This window comes from Phaseolus vulgaris, chromosome 2 (genome assembly GCF_051622355.1).
Source record: "Phaseolus vulgaris cultivar YP4 chromosome 2, ASM5162235v1, whole genome shotgun sequence".
NCBI lineage: Eukaryota > Viridiplantae > Streptophyta > Magnoliopsida > Fabales > Fabaceae > Phaseolus > Phaseolus vulgaris.
The window spans coordinates 48,506,034-48,518,975 of NC_143499.1; the positions used below are offsets into that span (position 1 = coordinate 48,506,034).

At 27.0% G+C, this 12,942-nt stretch overlaps 1 protein-coding gene across 1 annotated transcript; it reads left to right on the plus strand.

Moving 5' to 3' along the window:
- On the plus strand, positions 1-1,017 carry LOC137809830 (uncharacterized). The gene has a single exon (XM_068610901.2). It carries the CDS (start codon positions 133-135, stop codon positions 799-801), a length of 669 nt encoding a protein of 222 aa, XP_068467002.2. The 5' UTR covers positions 1-132; the 3' UTR covers positions 802-1,017.
- The last annotated feature ends 11,925 nt before the right edge of the window (positions 1,018-12,942 follow it).

Genomic DNA, 12,942 nt, shown 5'->3' on the forward strand with positions numbered 1-12,942 from the left:
ATTGCATTCATCATTCAAAACAAAAAGCTAAAGAATCTTTCATGGCTCCTCTTCTTCTATCATCTTTATAGCCAAAACACTTCCCTCTCAGATCATTCACTCACACCAACTTCTCCATCTGTGTGTCCCTTCATGCACCAAAGTACACAACATCATAAAATCTTACTCATACACAGAATCAATACTATCACTGTCATCACATCACCAATGCAGCTAGGAAGCTCCATTTCCAACACCATCAAGTTCTTGCACAAGACTATTCAGAACTTCAAGTCTTGTTTCTCTCCGGGGTACCAAAAGCTTCCCAAAACGCCTCCACAGAATCATGTCTCGGGCTTGGACAATAACAACCCGTGTTTCGAAGACTTGGAAAAGTTCTACAGTGACTTCACCAAGCAATGGGATTCAGAAAAAGAGAAGAAGAAGAAAGGCAAAGAGGTTCCCGATGAAAGGTTCATTGGGTTGAACAATGCAAGGCGTGAGCAGAAGATGAATGATGAGACTGAGAAAACCGAGGAATGTGTGAAGAAAAAGACCAAAGGGTTAACCAATGAAAGGATGAAAGAGAAGGATTCATCGTTGAATGTGATGAGGGGTAGGAGGGGAAATGGAAATTACTTGAGAATGGAAAAGAAGCTTAGAGAAATGGAGATGTTGGAGAAGAGTGATGTTGATTATGTACTTGACATTGAGGAGGTTCTGCATTACTATTCTAGACTTACATGCCCCATGTATCTTCAAATTGTGGATAAATTCTTGATGGAAATGTGCTCTGAGTTCCTTAACTCTGGGCTGAAGTGAGGTCTTAGGTTGCATGTCTTTGTCTTGTTCTTTAATGTTTCTGTCCATGGATGATTTCTCTTGTTTCTAAAATTTAACTCTTGTTGTTCAATATTCATTTCGTTGATCAATCATCAAAGGACCATTATGACATGCACTTAGATGTGAATATTCACAATGTATTTTGTTTTGGAAATTGCATTGTTTCTTAAAATAAATGAAGATATTTGTATTTAAGTGTGATTTCGAGTTAATTATTAAATAAAAATTAATTTAAATAAAATAAAATAAATTATTATATTGATAAAATTAAATATTATTTTAGAGATTATTTTTTTATATCTAAATTAATTTTTATTATTGATAAATAATTTTTAAATTGATTAGTTAAATATCAATATTTTAGATACCAACTTTAGAATCTAAATAATTGGTAGTTAACTTAAGTATTTAATAACTATAATAAAATCATTAAATAAAAACCAATATTTAGATACCAAAATAAATTAGTTACAATAATAACTAAATTAGAGATTATTTTATAAAGTAAAAAAAAACTGGTTTATAAATTGGTTATTATGAAATAATTTCTAAATTGGTATCTAATTACCTATTTAACTATCAATTATTTAGATTCTAAATTTGGTAATAAAAACATTACTTGTTAATTAGATACCAATTTATAAACCATCTAAAAATAGTATAAACTAATTTAGAAACAGAAAATTTATTTAGTCTCTAAATTGGTCTCTAATTTTATCACTATAAGAACTAATTATTTTTTACCTTTAAAATTAGTTTTTATTTCATGATTTTTTTTAGTGAAATTAGATACCAATTTAAAACATATTTATCAATAATAGAAACTAATTTAAATATTAATAATTTTTTTTAGTTTCTAAAATAATATCTAATATAGTTACTATAGAAACTAATAATTTTTTATTTTTAGAATTAATTTTTATTTAATAGTTTTTAATAATGTATATAAAGGTGAAATATGAAGAAGACTTTTTATTAGCTCAATTAGCGGAAACAGAAGTAACGATAAACCTTTGCTTTTGCTTTCTTTCTCCTCATTAGATGCCTTTTATTTAAAAATTATTAGGTAGTTTAAAATTATTAAGAGTTTGGACTAAAATCAAATTTTATAATTTACAAAACAAAACTTAATACTACTTAATTGTATGTTCTATAAAAAAATATTAGAAGTAAAAACTGTTTAAAATTATATTAAAGATATCATTGAATCACGGACAATTATAATATAGTTTTTCTCTTTAAGTATGGGATAATAATATTAAGGAGTTTAACTCATTTGGTGACGTGAGTTGTTATAAAACTTATTATAATAGCTAGCCATTAGGTGCTATTTTTTTGGGTTAAATTAATATAGTAAATTCAGGGAAGTCTTGTTTGGATTATTATGATAACGTTAATATATTAATATGATAACGTTAAGATTAGTGCAAGAAACCAAGTAAAATATCATCATAAATCATTGTTTGGATTCTTAAAACATGGAAACGGAGTTTTTCTCTCTCTCTTAATTTATGTATTTTTTTGTTTTTCTCAATATAGAAAAATGGAACGAAATTTTGATTATCGTTCATCGTTGTCTCTTCTTTTGTCGTCGTACACTTACCACTACATCATAAACTAGTTTCCTTTTAGTGCTTTCTTTTAAGGTGAAATACAAAATTCTTTTAAGGAGAGAAAAAAAAATTAACTTCTTTATAGTTGAAAATAAGTTTATGTATAAATTAATTTTAAAAGTATTTTTATTTAATTTTTTTACTTTAATTTATGGATAAACTAATTTTAACTTATAAAGAATGTAGTTTTATTTTTAAAATATTTTTACTTAAAATTATGCTAAATTCATTGACTACTTTTTAATATATTATTTTAGTTCAGGTGTAGAAAATAAAATGGAATTAAAAAACTTCTCATTTTTCATTAGTTTGATAATTAAAGAGAAAGTAAAATATAAAATACGTAAAAATCTTCAAGAACGAAAAGTTATAACTCATTGTATTTTACTGTGTAATAACTTTACAAATATTATAGTGAATACTTTTAATTCACTTCATCGTAAAAATCATGTAATATGATATTTTTATTTTATTTTATCATATCCTATTTTACTTTGTTTTGGTCTTTTTCGTCACTTTGTAACAATATAAATATATATGTGTTTACCGTTTTCATATAGTAATCTTACATTTTTTTTATCAGCATATAGTAATCTTACATGATTGTTACGTTCATTTTACTTTTTTTTAATCAGTAAAAATAATTAATTAAATAAAGATATTTAAACAATATTACAGTTCTTATAAAAAAACTATGTATTATAGCCCACAACAACCTATTGTTGTATAAATATGACATAAATTCCCTCAAAACATTAACTATACTATTACAATAACATCGACTTGAAGCCAAAACTTTGACCAAATAAAATATTGATTACTGTCTATTAAAAAAAGTATATTGATTACACCAAGTATACAACTTTCCAACAAACTAATTTTTGCAGTGAAGAAAAGGCTAATGAATTAAATGCTAATGCCTACTCTACTATTTCTTTAGAATATATTTTCTAAGAAATATGATATATGTTAATTTTGGACAAGTTTCACTATGATTACTTTACTTTTGGGAGACCATTTTTTTTTATCTCTCTTTTGTATATGTTTTCTATATTTTTTTTAATTTTATACATAAATTAATTTTAGTTTATAGAGAATTTCATCTAATTTTTCTTCTTTCTATTTTAGGTTTTGTCTCTTAAAAGTGGTTAATAAAGAAGCTTGTCAAAAAATAATAATATATACACACTAGTGGTTTCTTTATGATAATAAATATTGATTTTTTTTATAATAGTTATTAAAATAAAAAATATTATTAAATTTACTAAAATAATATTCATAAAAAATAATTATAAAATAAACAATTTATAATTTTATGTTGTATTTAATTGAATTTTAAAATAGTTACTAAATTCAAAAAAATAAATTATATTAATAAAGATAAAATTAAAATAAATTGTATACACTAAAATGTTTTTTATTAATAATTATAAATATATCAGTTTTTTTTTGTTAGTATCGCTTTTCGTGTTCAACAAGGCCTATTTTAGCTATGGGCCGATCCTTAATGGGTCCAATGGGACAATAATTGTAATGTTTTAGGGAATTGTAATATTTGTATGTTTCTACTACATTTTTTATAGCTTAAAAACATAGTTTCTAGATTTAATTCTTCTATCAGTATAAAATATATATTTTTCAAAATTATTGAACAGATTTAATTAACTAAATTAAAAATATACTTTTTAAACATTTTATATTCCAGAAATTAAATTTTAAAGCATATAAACATTAAAAAAATATTAGAAAATACTTCAAGAATTGTAACGATTTTCCCCAAATATCATTATTGAAATTGTGAGTTAATACAAACAGTTAAAAAAAAATTAATCAACACAAATATGAAGTCATCCCAAGAAGGCTTAAATATTAAAATAGATTAGGAAGTGGAAGAAGGGTGTATAAGTAAAAACAAGATGCAAAAATAAAAGTTTGTCTTTTGGTACTTAAACTTAAGTAGAAGAAGTGCCTATTATGACCTGGTTATTATATTAATTTATATTTAATATTTTTTAATTTATTTTTAGATTGGTATACCTTTGCAGTAGATTGTTGCAATAAAACAGACCTACTATAGAGTGAAGTACAACAAAAAAAGAGTCTTAGACCATTCAATTTACTTGCACGCTTCACTTTCTTCCAAGACTTTTTCTTCCTGTACCTTCATTTTTCATTTCTTATTTCCCGTATCTTCCTATGTTCTTCTGTCACTCTATACAAAACATGAAAATATTTTTTTATCCTCTTATGTCATCTCCATATTTTGAATTATATAATTTGGAAGTTAATCTTGAAATTGGAAATAACTTATGAATTATGTAATCCTGAATATATTTTTAAAAATTGGTATTTTAGATTATATAATAAAAAAGTCTGGATTTGAGAGTAGCTTCTGGATTATGTAATTTAGACATGCATTTGAAAAGAGGTTTCCAGATTATATAATCCATAAGTTAATTTAAACTTCCAGATTGTGTAATTCAGAACCTAATCATACATATGAAAAAAGGCTTTCGGATTACATAATTCATAAGCTAATTACGAATTTGGAAAAAGACTTTTGAATTACATAATCTAAAATATTACAGAAGAATATTTTTGAAATATAAAATATTTATGAAGGTGGGTGAAGAACATATGGAGGTGCAGGAAAAAACAGTCTCTTCCCAATTCCCATAAGCCCAAAGCATATTTTATTTAGGCATTTGCTTCCTGTACCCTCATTATTCTTAAATACACCCCATACAAATAGAAAGTAATACTAAAATATCCTCTCTCGCTGCTACACCTCCAATTACAACTCCGTACTCCATTTATATTAAGGAAACGTGTTAAAGTTTTTTTTTTTTTATGCTTTTGAAACCATTTGATTACCAAGATTTAAAACATTTCAGTAGTTAATAAAAAAAACCATATTCTATCCATTGTAATCACTGATATAAAATTTAATTTGACTTATATTGGTGTTTGTCAAAATCTCTTTGTCTATGACAAAATATTCCCCCCAAAGCAATTCTCCCTTTTAAGATGGTTATAGGAGAATGCTATGCATGTGGTTTTGATATAGTCACATGGTTCAATTGATAAGAATAACAGGAAAAAGAAATGACACACTCTGAGAAAAGATGACACTTTTTTAAAAGTACAGATTCAAAGGTTCATCACTATGTAAGGTGGTTCCCTTTTATCCATTTTATCTCCTATCTACATTGATCAAGAGAAGAAGGGAAACTGGGGTCAAAAATCCAAGTGACATATGAATGCAAATGATGACTCAATAAATTATGCATAACAATGAGTGTGTTGCATGGGTGTGCTTCTGGTCTTATTCATATATATAGAAGACTCCACTCGTGTGGTATCCATTGACATTCCAAGTATATGGGGTCAATGTAACTTCACTTCAATTCCACTCACTTCTATGGATCTAGCTACTCTCCTCTTACAAACAGATGCACAGAAATTGGGGGAACCCATTTTTTCTCTCATGTATCTCGCATCAGAACAAGGAAATATTAGTTTTAGACCGATAGTAGTTTTCAGTTGAGTTGTTGTTCTTTGATAAGATCAACAATGTTCTTCTCTTTCTTTGTATCTGATACTGTTTTGAGTTATATTCTCATCCAAATTTACAATTTCACATATATCAATAATCTCCATAATCAACGTTATGTCATTTTCATAAAAAATAAATAAGATCTTTTTTATTAATTTAAGAAATTAATCGACATTAAAACCGTTTCACCAACATAATTGGATTCAGTACATGACCTGATGACTCTCCAACCTTATGGCTAAACCTAACCTCATGTGTAAGTCAATAATTGTTCTTCGACCTCATAATTATAGAGCTATATATGATTTGCATTCTTGAAGAACTTCTATTTTCTCAATCAAAATTTATTATTCCCAAAACTTGAATGAAACCTCACCCAAGATAAATCTGTGTTAAGTTTCACATGAGTTAATGATGCATTAATGACAAAATATTGAATGAGAGTTTGCCTGAGAATAGTATCTAGGAGTGTGCATTATTGTGGCTAGTTTGTAGATATGTTCTCATTGCAATGCTACACACAGTAGTACTATTACATTAAAATATAGAGGGTAGGATGATAAATTGTTCCTTTTATTTCATCTGTTGAAAAGTATCTATGCCAATCTACCTTTATTACAGAAGCATGCAATGAGAATCATATGATTAGAAAATTTAAGACAATGAATATAGACTTGTGATGGGTGGACTTAATTTAAAGCTTAACCCCATTCTAAAATGTTATCTTGATTGCAGGTAATTGATTTGACAAAAATGTGTCACGCTACATATAGGTAGAGCTATATATACTTTATATATTGGTAGCAAAATTACACTACAAGCAAATCATGAAATAGAAATCAATTTTTAGAGACCAAAATAATTAGTTGCAATAGTAACTAAATTAGAGACTATTTTGAAAACTAAAACAAAAATTGGTTTTTAAATTAATTTTTATTATTGTTAAATAGTTTCTAAATTGGTATCTAATTAGCAACCAAAGTTTTAGAGACTAAATTTAGAAACTAAATAATTGGTAGTTAAAATCTTGGTTGCTAATTAGATACCAATTTAGAAACTATTTAACAATAATATAAACTAATTTAGAAACCAATTTTTGTTTTAGTTTCTAAAATGATCTCTAATTTAGTTATTATTGCAACTAATTATTTTGATTTCTAAAAATTGGTTTCTATTTGATGATTTTCTTGTAGTGTTAATTAGAGTTTTTTCGGACCTCAAATTTAAGAGATAATTAATATTATTATGGTCAATCATCGCATCTGAGTTATTATTTGTTTTGAAGATCGGTGCTCCATTATTGTTTTATCCTTAAAAGACGTCTTGATGAGTTAAACGAAAAATATGTATTTAAATTGTCCTTAATCTTAACTCTTAAGCGATTAAACTATGTAAGAATATATTAATGGTACGAGAACATGTTTATTATTGTGGATGAATTTTAGTTTGACATATGAGGCATTCATTTGGTTACAATATGCACTAACCCGTTTAGTTCCCGTTTAGTTTGTTTTGTCCTACTCTACTACACTACTCTACTCTACTATTTTAATGTAACCTTTTGTTATGAATGATAATCAGAAATCACATTTGAAGGGTCCCTTAGGTGATGGAGGTAGACAGAAAGAGAGAGTTCACCAAAGTGGAAATTAATTGTAACATCTTTGGTTTGGAATCCGAAACATGTGGAGAGAAGATTGGTGTAGTTAATGATTGAACATTACAAATTCAAAGTGGTGGTCCATTTAAACCTACCATCACCCTCTTCAAGAAAAAGATCATACTCTTTATATATTTGGGAAGTACACCAAATGGCAAAAAGTAGCAAAGAAATAATAGGATACAACATCATTCTCACAACTATTGGATTGCTATGTGCCAATCTACCAATTCAACTTCTCATCAATTTCATTTTAGAAACATGAATAATAGGAAAAAAATACACTAAGAAAGAGAGCAAAACAAATTCAATAACAACAAAAGATAACTTCTATATCATGATAGTGTTTCAATTACTCCGAGACACTGTTTTTCAAATTATTAATATATTTTTCTCCTAATTAATTACTAAAACAAAGGATAATCTACTTTTCGTAATTTTTAAATTATCACTATTTTTTAAAATAAAGATTAGATTCAATGAGATATTTTTTAAATCATTTTCCATAAGTAAGAGTACTTGAAATATTTACCGTTGACCAAGATACTAAAGTAATCCAAATATATTAACATGTTTTTTTCGTTTAATTTTGAAAATTTTAACTTAATTAAATTCTAATTAATATATTAATCGAAGATGGAGTTTTTTTATTTTATTTTAACCGATATTGTATTATTATTAATAATAATAACCCATGTGGAAACCCAAGCAAAGACATTATGCAACTTATCTATGACATTTATTGCACAATTATTGCATACAACACACTAGATCAATTTATTCACAAGAACGTAAAAAATTAATGACAAACACTCAATTTAAAGAAAAACTTTAAAAAAAAAAGTATCATGCAAACTAATTAAGTTGTACTATCTACTAACTCTCTCTATATAAATTGATGTAGTTATTATAGAATTTTTTTTAAAGGTATGAAGAGAAATGTTTTGTTGACACCATAAACAATAAAAAAACATACATCTAACATTGTTTATAATAATATAATAATACTGTTAAATTAAATGTAAAATGTATGTTTTTACTATCATATCTATGTAATATATATATATATATATATATTAGAAAAAATTCACATATATATTGTCTTAAAATTTTAAATTAAATTTTTTTATATGAAATATCCATGATTTAATGTTGAATCACTCTGATATTTGTGCAAAACTAAATTTCATCCATAATGATAATCTATTTTTTTTTTATGAGGGTTGTAACATCTTTTTCAATTATATATATGAATTTACTTATTGATAACGAATAGACTAGAAACTTGTGTATAAAATATTTGAATTAGGTCGACTGCTTTTGCCACAAGTTTGAGGACATTTTTTTTTCAGGAACCGGGAAACGAATATTTGATAAAGCAGTAACAATTATTTTATCTTGATAATCTTGTAAATTTGTATTAAGAATTTTTTGGACACCAAATAAATGAATGAACGGGCTTCTACAATGGCTGCCATAGTAATTGCCTTATCAAATTTCTCTTCATAAGAGAGAAGCAAGTTACCTTTATTTCTTAACGTTTGTTTTTAGTGTTATGAATTTTGAAACTAAGATTCTTATTGAGTTTTTCCCCATATAAGTTAGGGTTTTATACTTTTATTTATCTTCTTCTTTCACGCTCCATTTTAACTATTACAAGTATAACATCTACTTAAGTATATCTATTATATTTGTTTGATTTTGATGAGATCCATTACTCAACCTTTAGTTATTGGTGAATGAAATAATTTATTGTTGTTGTGGGAGGGTAGTGCAAAAGAATTGGTGTGTGTTATACCAAAAGTATATAGTCATAGTTTTGGTGTTGTGGAAGTCTCTGAAATGGTTGTGATGAGTCGTCATGCTCATGCACATGCTCACGCTCTCACGCACTCCACACTAGCCTGCATGACTTGCCCTTTTCATCTACGTAATAAAGTTGAGCACAGACAAAGATCGTTTCCATCCCAATAACCTTCTCTTCCATTTAGCTGTTCAGCATTTCTATGCATGTGTTGTCTCCATAGATTCTGCAGGTTTCTATCTCTTCCTCTAGCTATGGACCGCACCCTATTCATTCACTCTTTTCTTTTTCATCATCTTAATAACTTTCCTTTTGCATATTATATCACCAATTAATTCAAACCCAAAACATATTTCCAACTTAGAACAACCCTCTCTTAGGCCCTAGTTATACCTACAACCATTAACCAAACCTTCTTCTATTCTCTTCTCTTCTCTTCTCTATAATTGCTTAAGCCGCCATATCTCCATCATAAATGATGCAATCATTGTGCGTTACTTCCATGAAAGCAACCTTACGTCCCAAAGCTTCTCATTCTCCGTACGTGTCAGACTTCAAATTCAAATCCCCTATGTCGGCACTCATCTCTCAATTCATGCTTCTTCTAATATTACACCCATTTTCTTTTCTTTTCCAAATTCTAACAACATGTGCACCGTTCATGAGTCTCGACTTTTGTAATTTCTCCAAACTTTTATAATGTAAGATCTAAGACTAATTAAAGAAACTAAAGATGTTATTAATTAAGATAATAGAAGTGAGAAAGAAAACACACCAGGGTGAGGGACTCACTAGAGCTAGTTTAGGTAGAAGTTTGGTTTCTTTGTCGAAACTTTTAATTCAAATCTCATTATAACAGATGTCAGAAAGATAAGAAAAAACACTTTTATATTTCTGATATAATGATATCATTATAAGGACTGGTGTAACAAAATTGAAAAATGAAAGCCTTGTCACGTTTTTTAGCAGACTGAAAGCATGATTTTTTAATGGTTTTGTTTTAACCAAATAAGATGAGAGATCTATGATTTTTCAGTTTGTATGCAGTCGACAATACAATATTAGGGCTTATATATATATATATGTTATGGTCCTACATATTAAAGTTTGAAGGGTTTCTCATCTTCCGCAGAAAGTAGAAGTGAATCTAATGGCCAAAAAGTCAGGCTGAAGATTATCATTGGTCATGTGTTGCTTAATCATCTAAACTAATGGAAATGGTCCTGCAGTACCCAATTATACGGTCATTACAATAAATCTTTTTGGACCACGAATATCAAAGGTAGGAAGTATGCATATACGAAATGCATGGTCCAGATTTGAGAGCATATGTGCACCATGCATGCGTATACCTGCACTGCACAATAAGAAAGCAGAGTCGTGGTTGTTTTTCTCTGGTATCACGTGCGATCTGGACCATCTATTGTATTCTAGATTACTGTGTTTGGGAAAATCCTTCAACCATGGCCCTCTGCTTCTATCATATATGCTTTCATTCAACTATTTCATTCAACTATTTAACCAGTTATTTCAGATTCCACATTCACTAAAGAAGATTAGAGACTAGGACACTGTATCCAAAACCCACTTTAAACCAGTTTTGTAAGTTTGAGTTAAACTTAAAAATTCATTTTTTCATTTATCAGAACTATTTTGAGTTTATACTAACGAGTGTTTTATTGAGCTTATCGTACTACTTGTTATCATATAATCTCATATATAAGTTGTTAATCTCAACGTAAAGGAAATATGTTAGAAATTCTAAATTAATTAAAAATTAATACAATTTATAATATATAGATACGAAAACATCACCTTATAAACTGTTTTTACACGGATTTTATGAAATTGAGTTAGACTTAAGTCATTCTTAATAGTTATAGTTATTATATATATATATAAATATATATAAAGAAAAGAATACAGAAAAATACAAGTTCGAAATTTCTCAATTCATATTCTTCTAATTTTTTTCAAGGCCTAAAATGGCTTAACTGGGACCAAGGCGTGCCATAAGATTACCAGAGTTAGGTACCAGGAACACTGTTGTTTGAGGATTAGTTAATTACTTCTTCTACTTCTTAGTTTTACTGTCTATTTTGTAAATTTTTCGAGTTCAAACCCTTAGTAATTAAGTGTTTTCTACAATAAAAAAAAGTAAATACTCTCATCATGTAAACCAGGACTAGATATGTTTTTATTTTTTAGTTTTCGTCAAACTTAATTTCAATTTCTAATTAATATTATTTATATAATCATTTTACAAGTAACTACTGTTAATTACTCGTTAAAAATATTATTTATTAATTCAAATGTTACTATCATTATATTATTATTATAAAAACATTGTAAATTTGTTACATGTAAAAATAAGTTGTGAAACCATAATTTTTCTTCTTCGTTTTAGAAGTTAATAATATTAATTTTTAAATATTAAAATAATAAATTTAATTTTTCTATTATCTCTATATATATATATATTCATATATTAATTGGGTCTTCTGACCTAAAAGTGCTTCACATGTAATCATCTTTGAATCCAGTACATTTAATGGGCGTCTCATTCTGCAGTCTTTTTTCTTCCACCGTCCTCCCATAATCAAAATCACTTCATTATCCACTGTCACTATCATAATTCTAGTTGGAATAATCTTCTTATCATAGCTCTATATTTCTGTACAATTTTGAGTTTTTTTTTTTGTTTTTACAGTAGTTGTTATGCATAGCAATTTTGTGTGATAATTATGTTAAATTTTATATTTAAAGGTAATTTCTTATTACATCATAATCTTAAAATTTGTAAATCAATATTATACGTCTCTTAAGCTATACAATTTGAAGGTATTAGTTTCAAGTTGGTTGTCGCTTTAATCCACCACATGCAATCCAGCTTTGGCAGGTATATTTAGAGTCATCATCACATTTTTAAAAGAGAAAAATAAAAAACTACTCTTTTTTTTTATAATTAAAATTAACATATATTAAATAAAGTTTGTTTTATATTAAAGAAAAAGTTTTCTTAAAACTTAAACCTTGCTCGGGTCGCTATATGTGATATAAATATAATTTTAAGTTTAATTTAATTTCATAAAATTAAAATTTACACTTATTTATAAAAAATAAAATATTATAATTTTTAGTCGTGTGATTTTCAAACATCTGTATATAAATAATTCTAATTTTTATGAGCAATTGGATGATGAATTGAGAGAGGAATGTTTATAATTGAAAATTATAATAAAAAATGTGTTTGTATTATAATGAGTTAAGGCTGCAGGATCTGAGTGAATGTTTGTGCTTAATAAGACCAAAATTTTGTCCACTCCGAATATGTGTTTGTGTATTTGGTTTTATTGGAAGATGAGAGTTGGTTTCTTATTAGCTTTAAATTAGCATGGACATGTCCACTTATAAACCAAACTCCTTTACCACTAATCAGCAGTCACTAAAACAAATATATATACATACATACATACATGTATACATC

Excerpts from the sequence above, each read along its gene's own strand:
- LOC137809830 (XM_068610901.2), top strand. The coding sequence starts at position 133 with ATGCACCAAAGTACACAACATCATAAAATCTTACTCATACACAGAATC.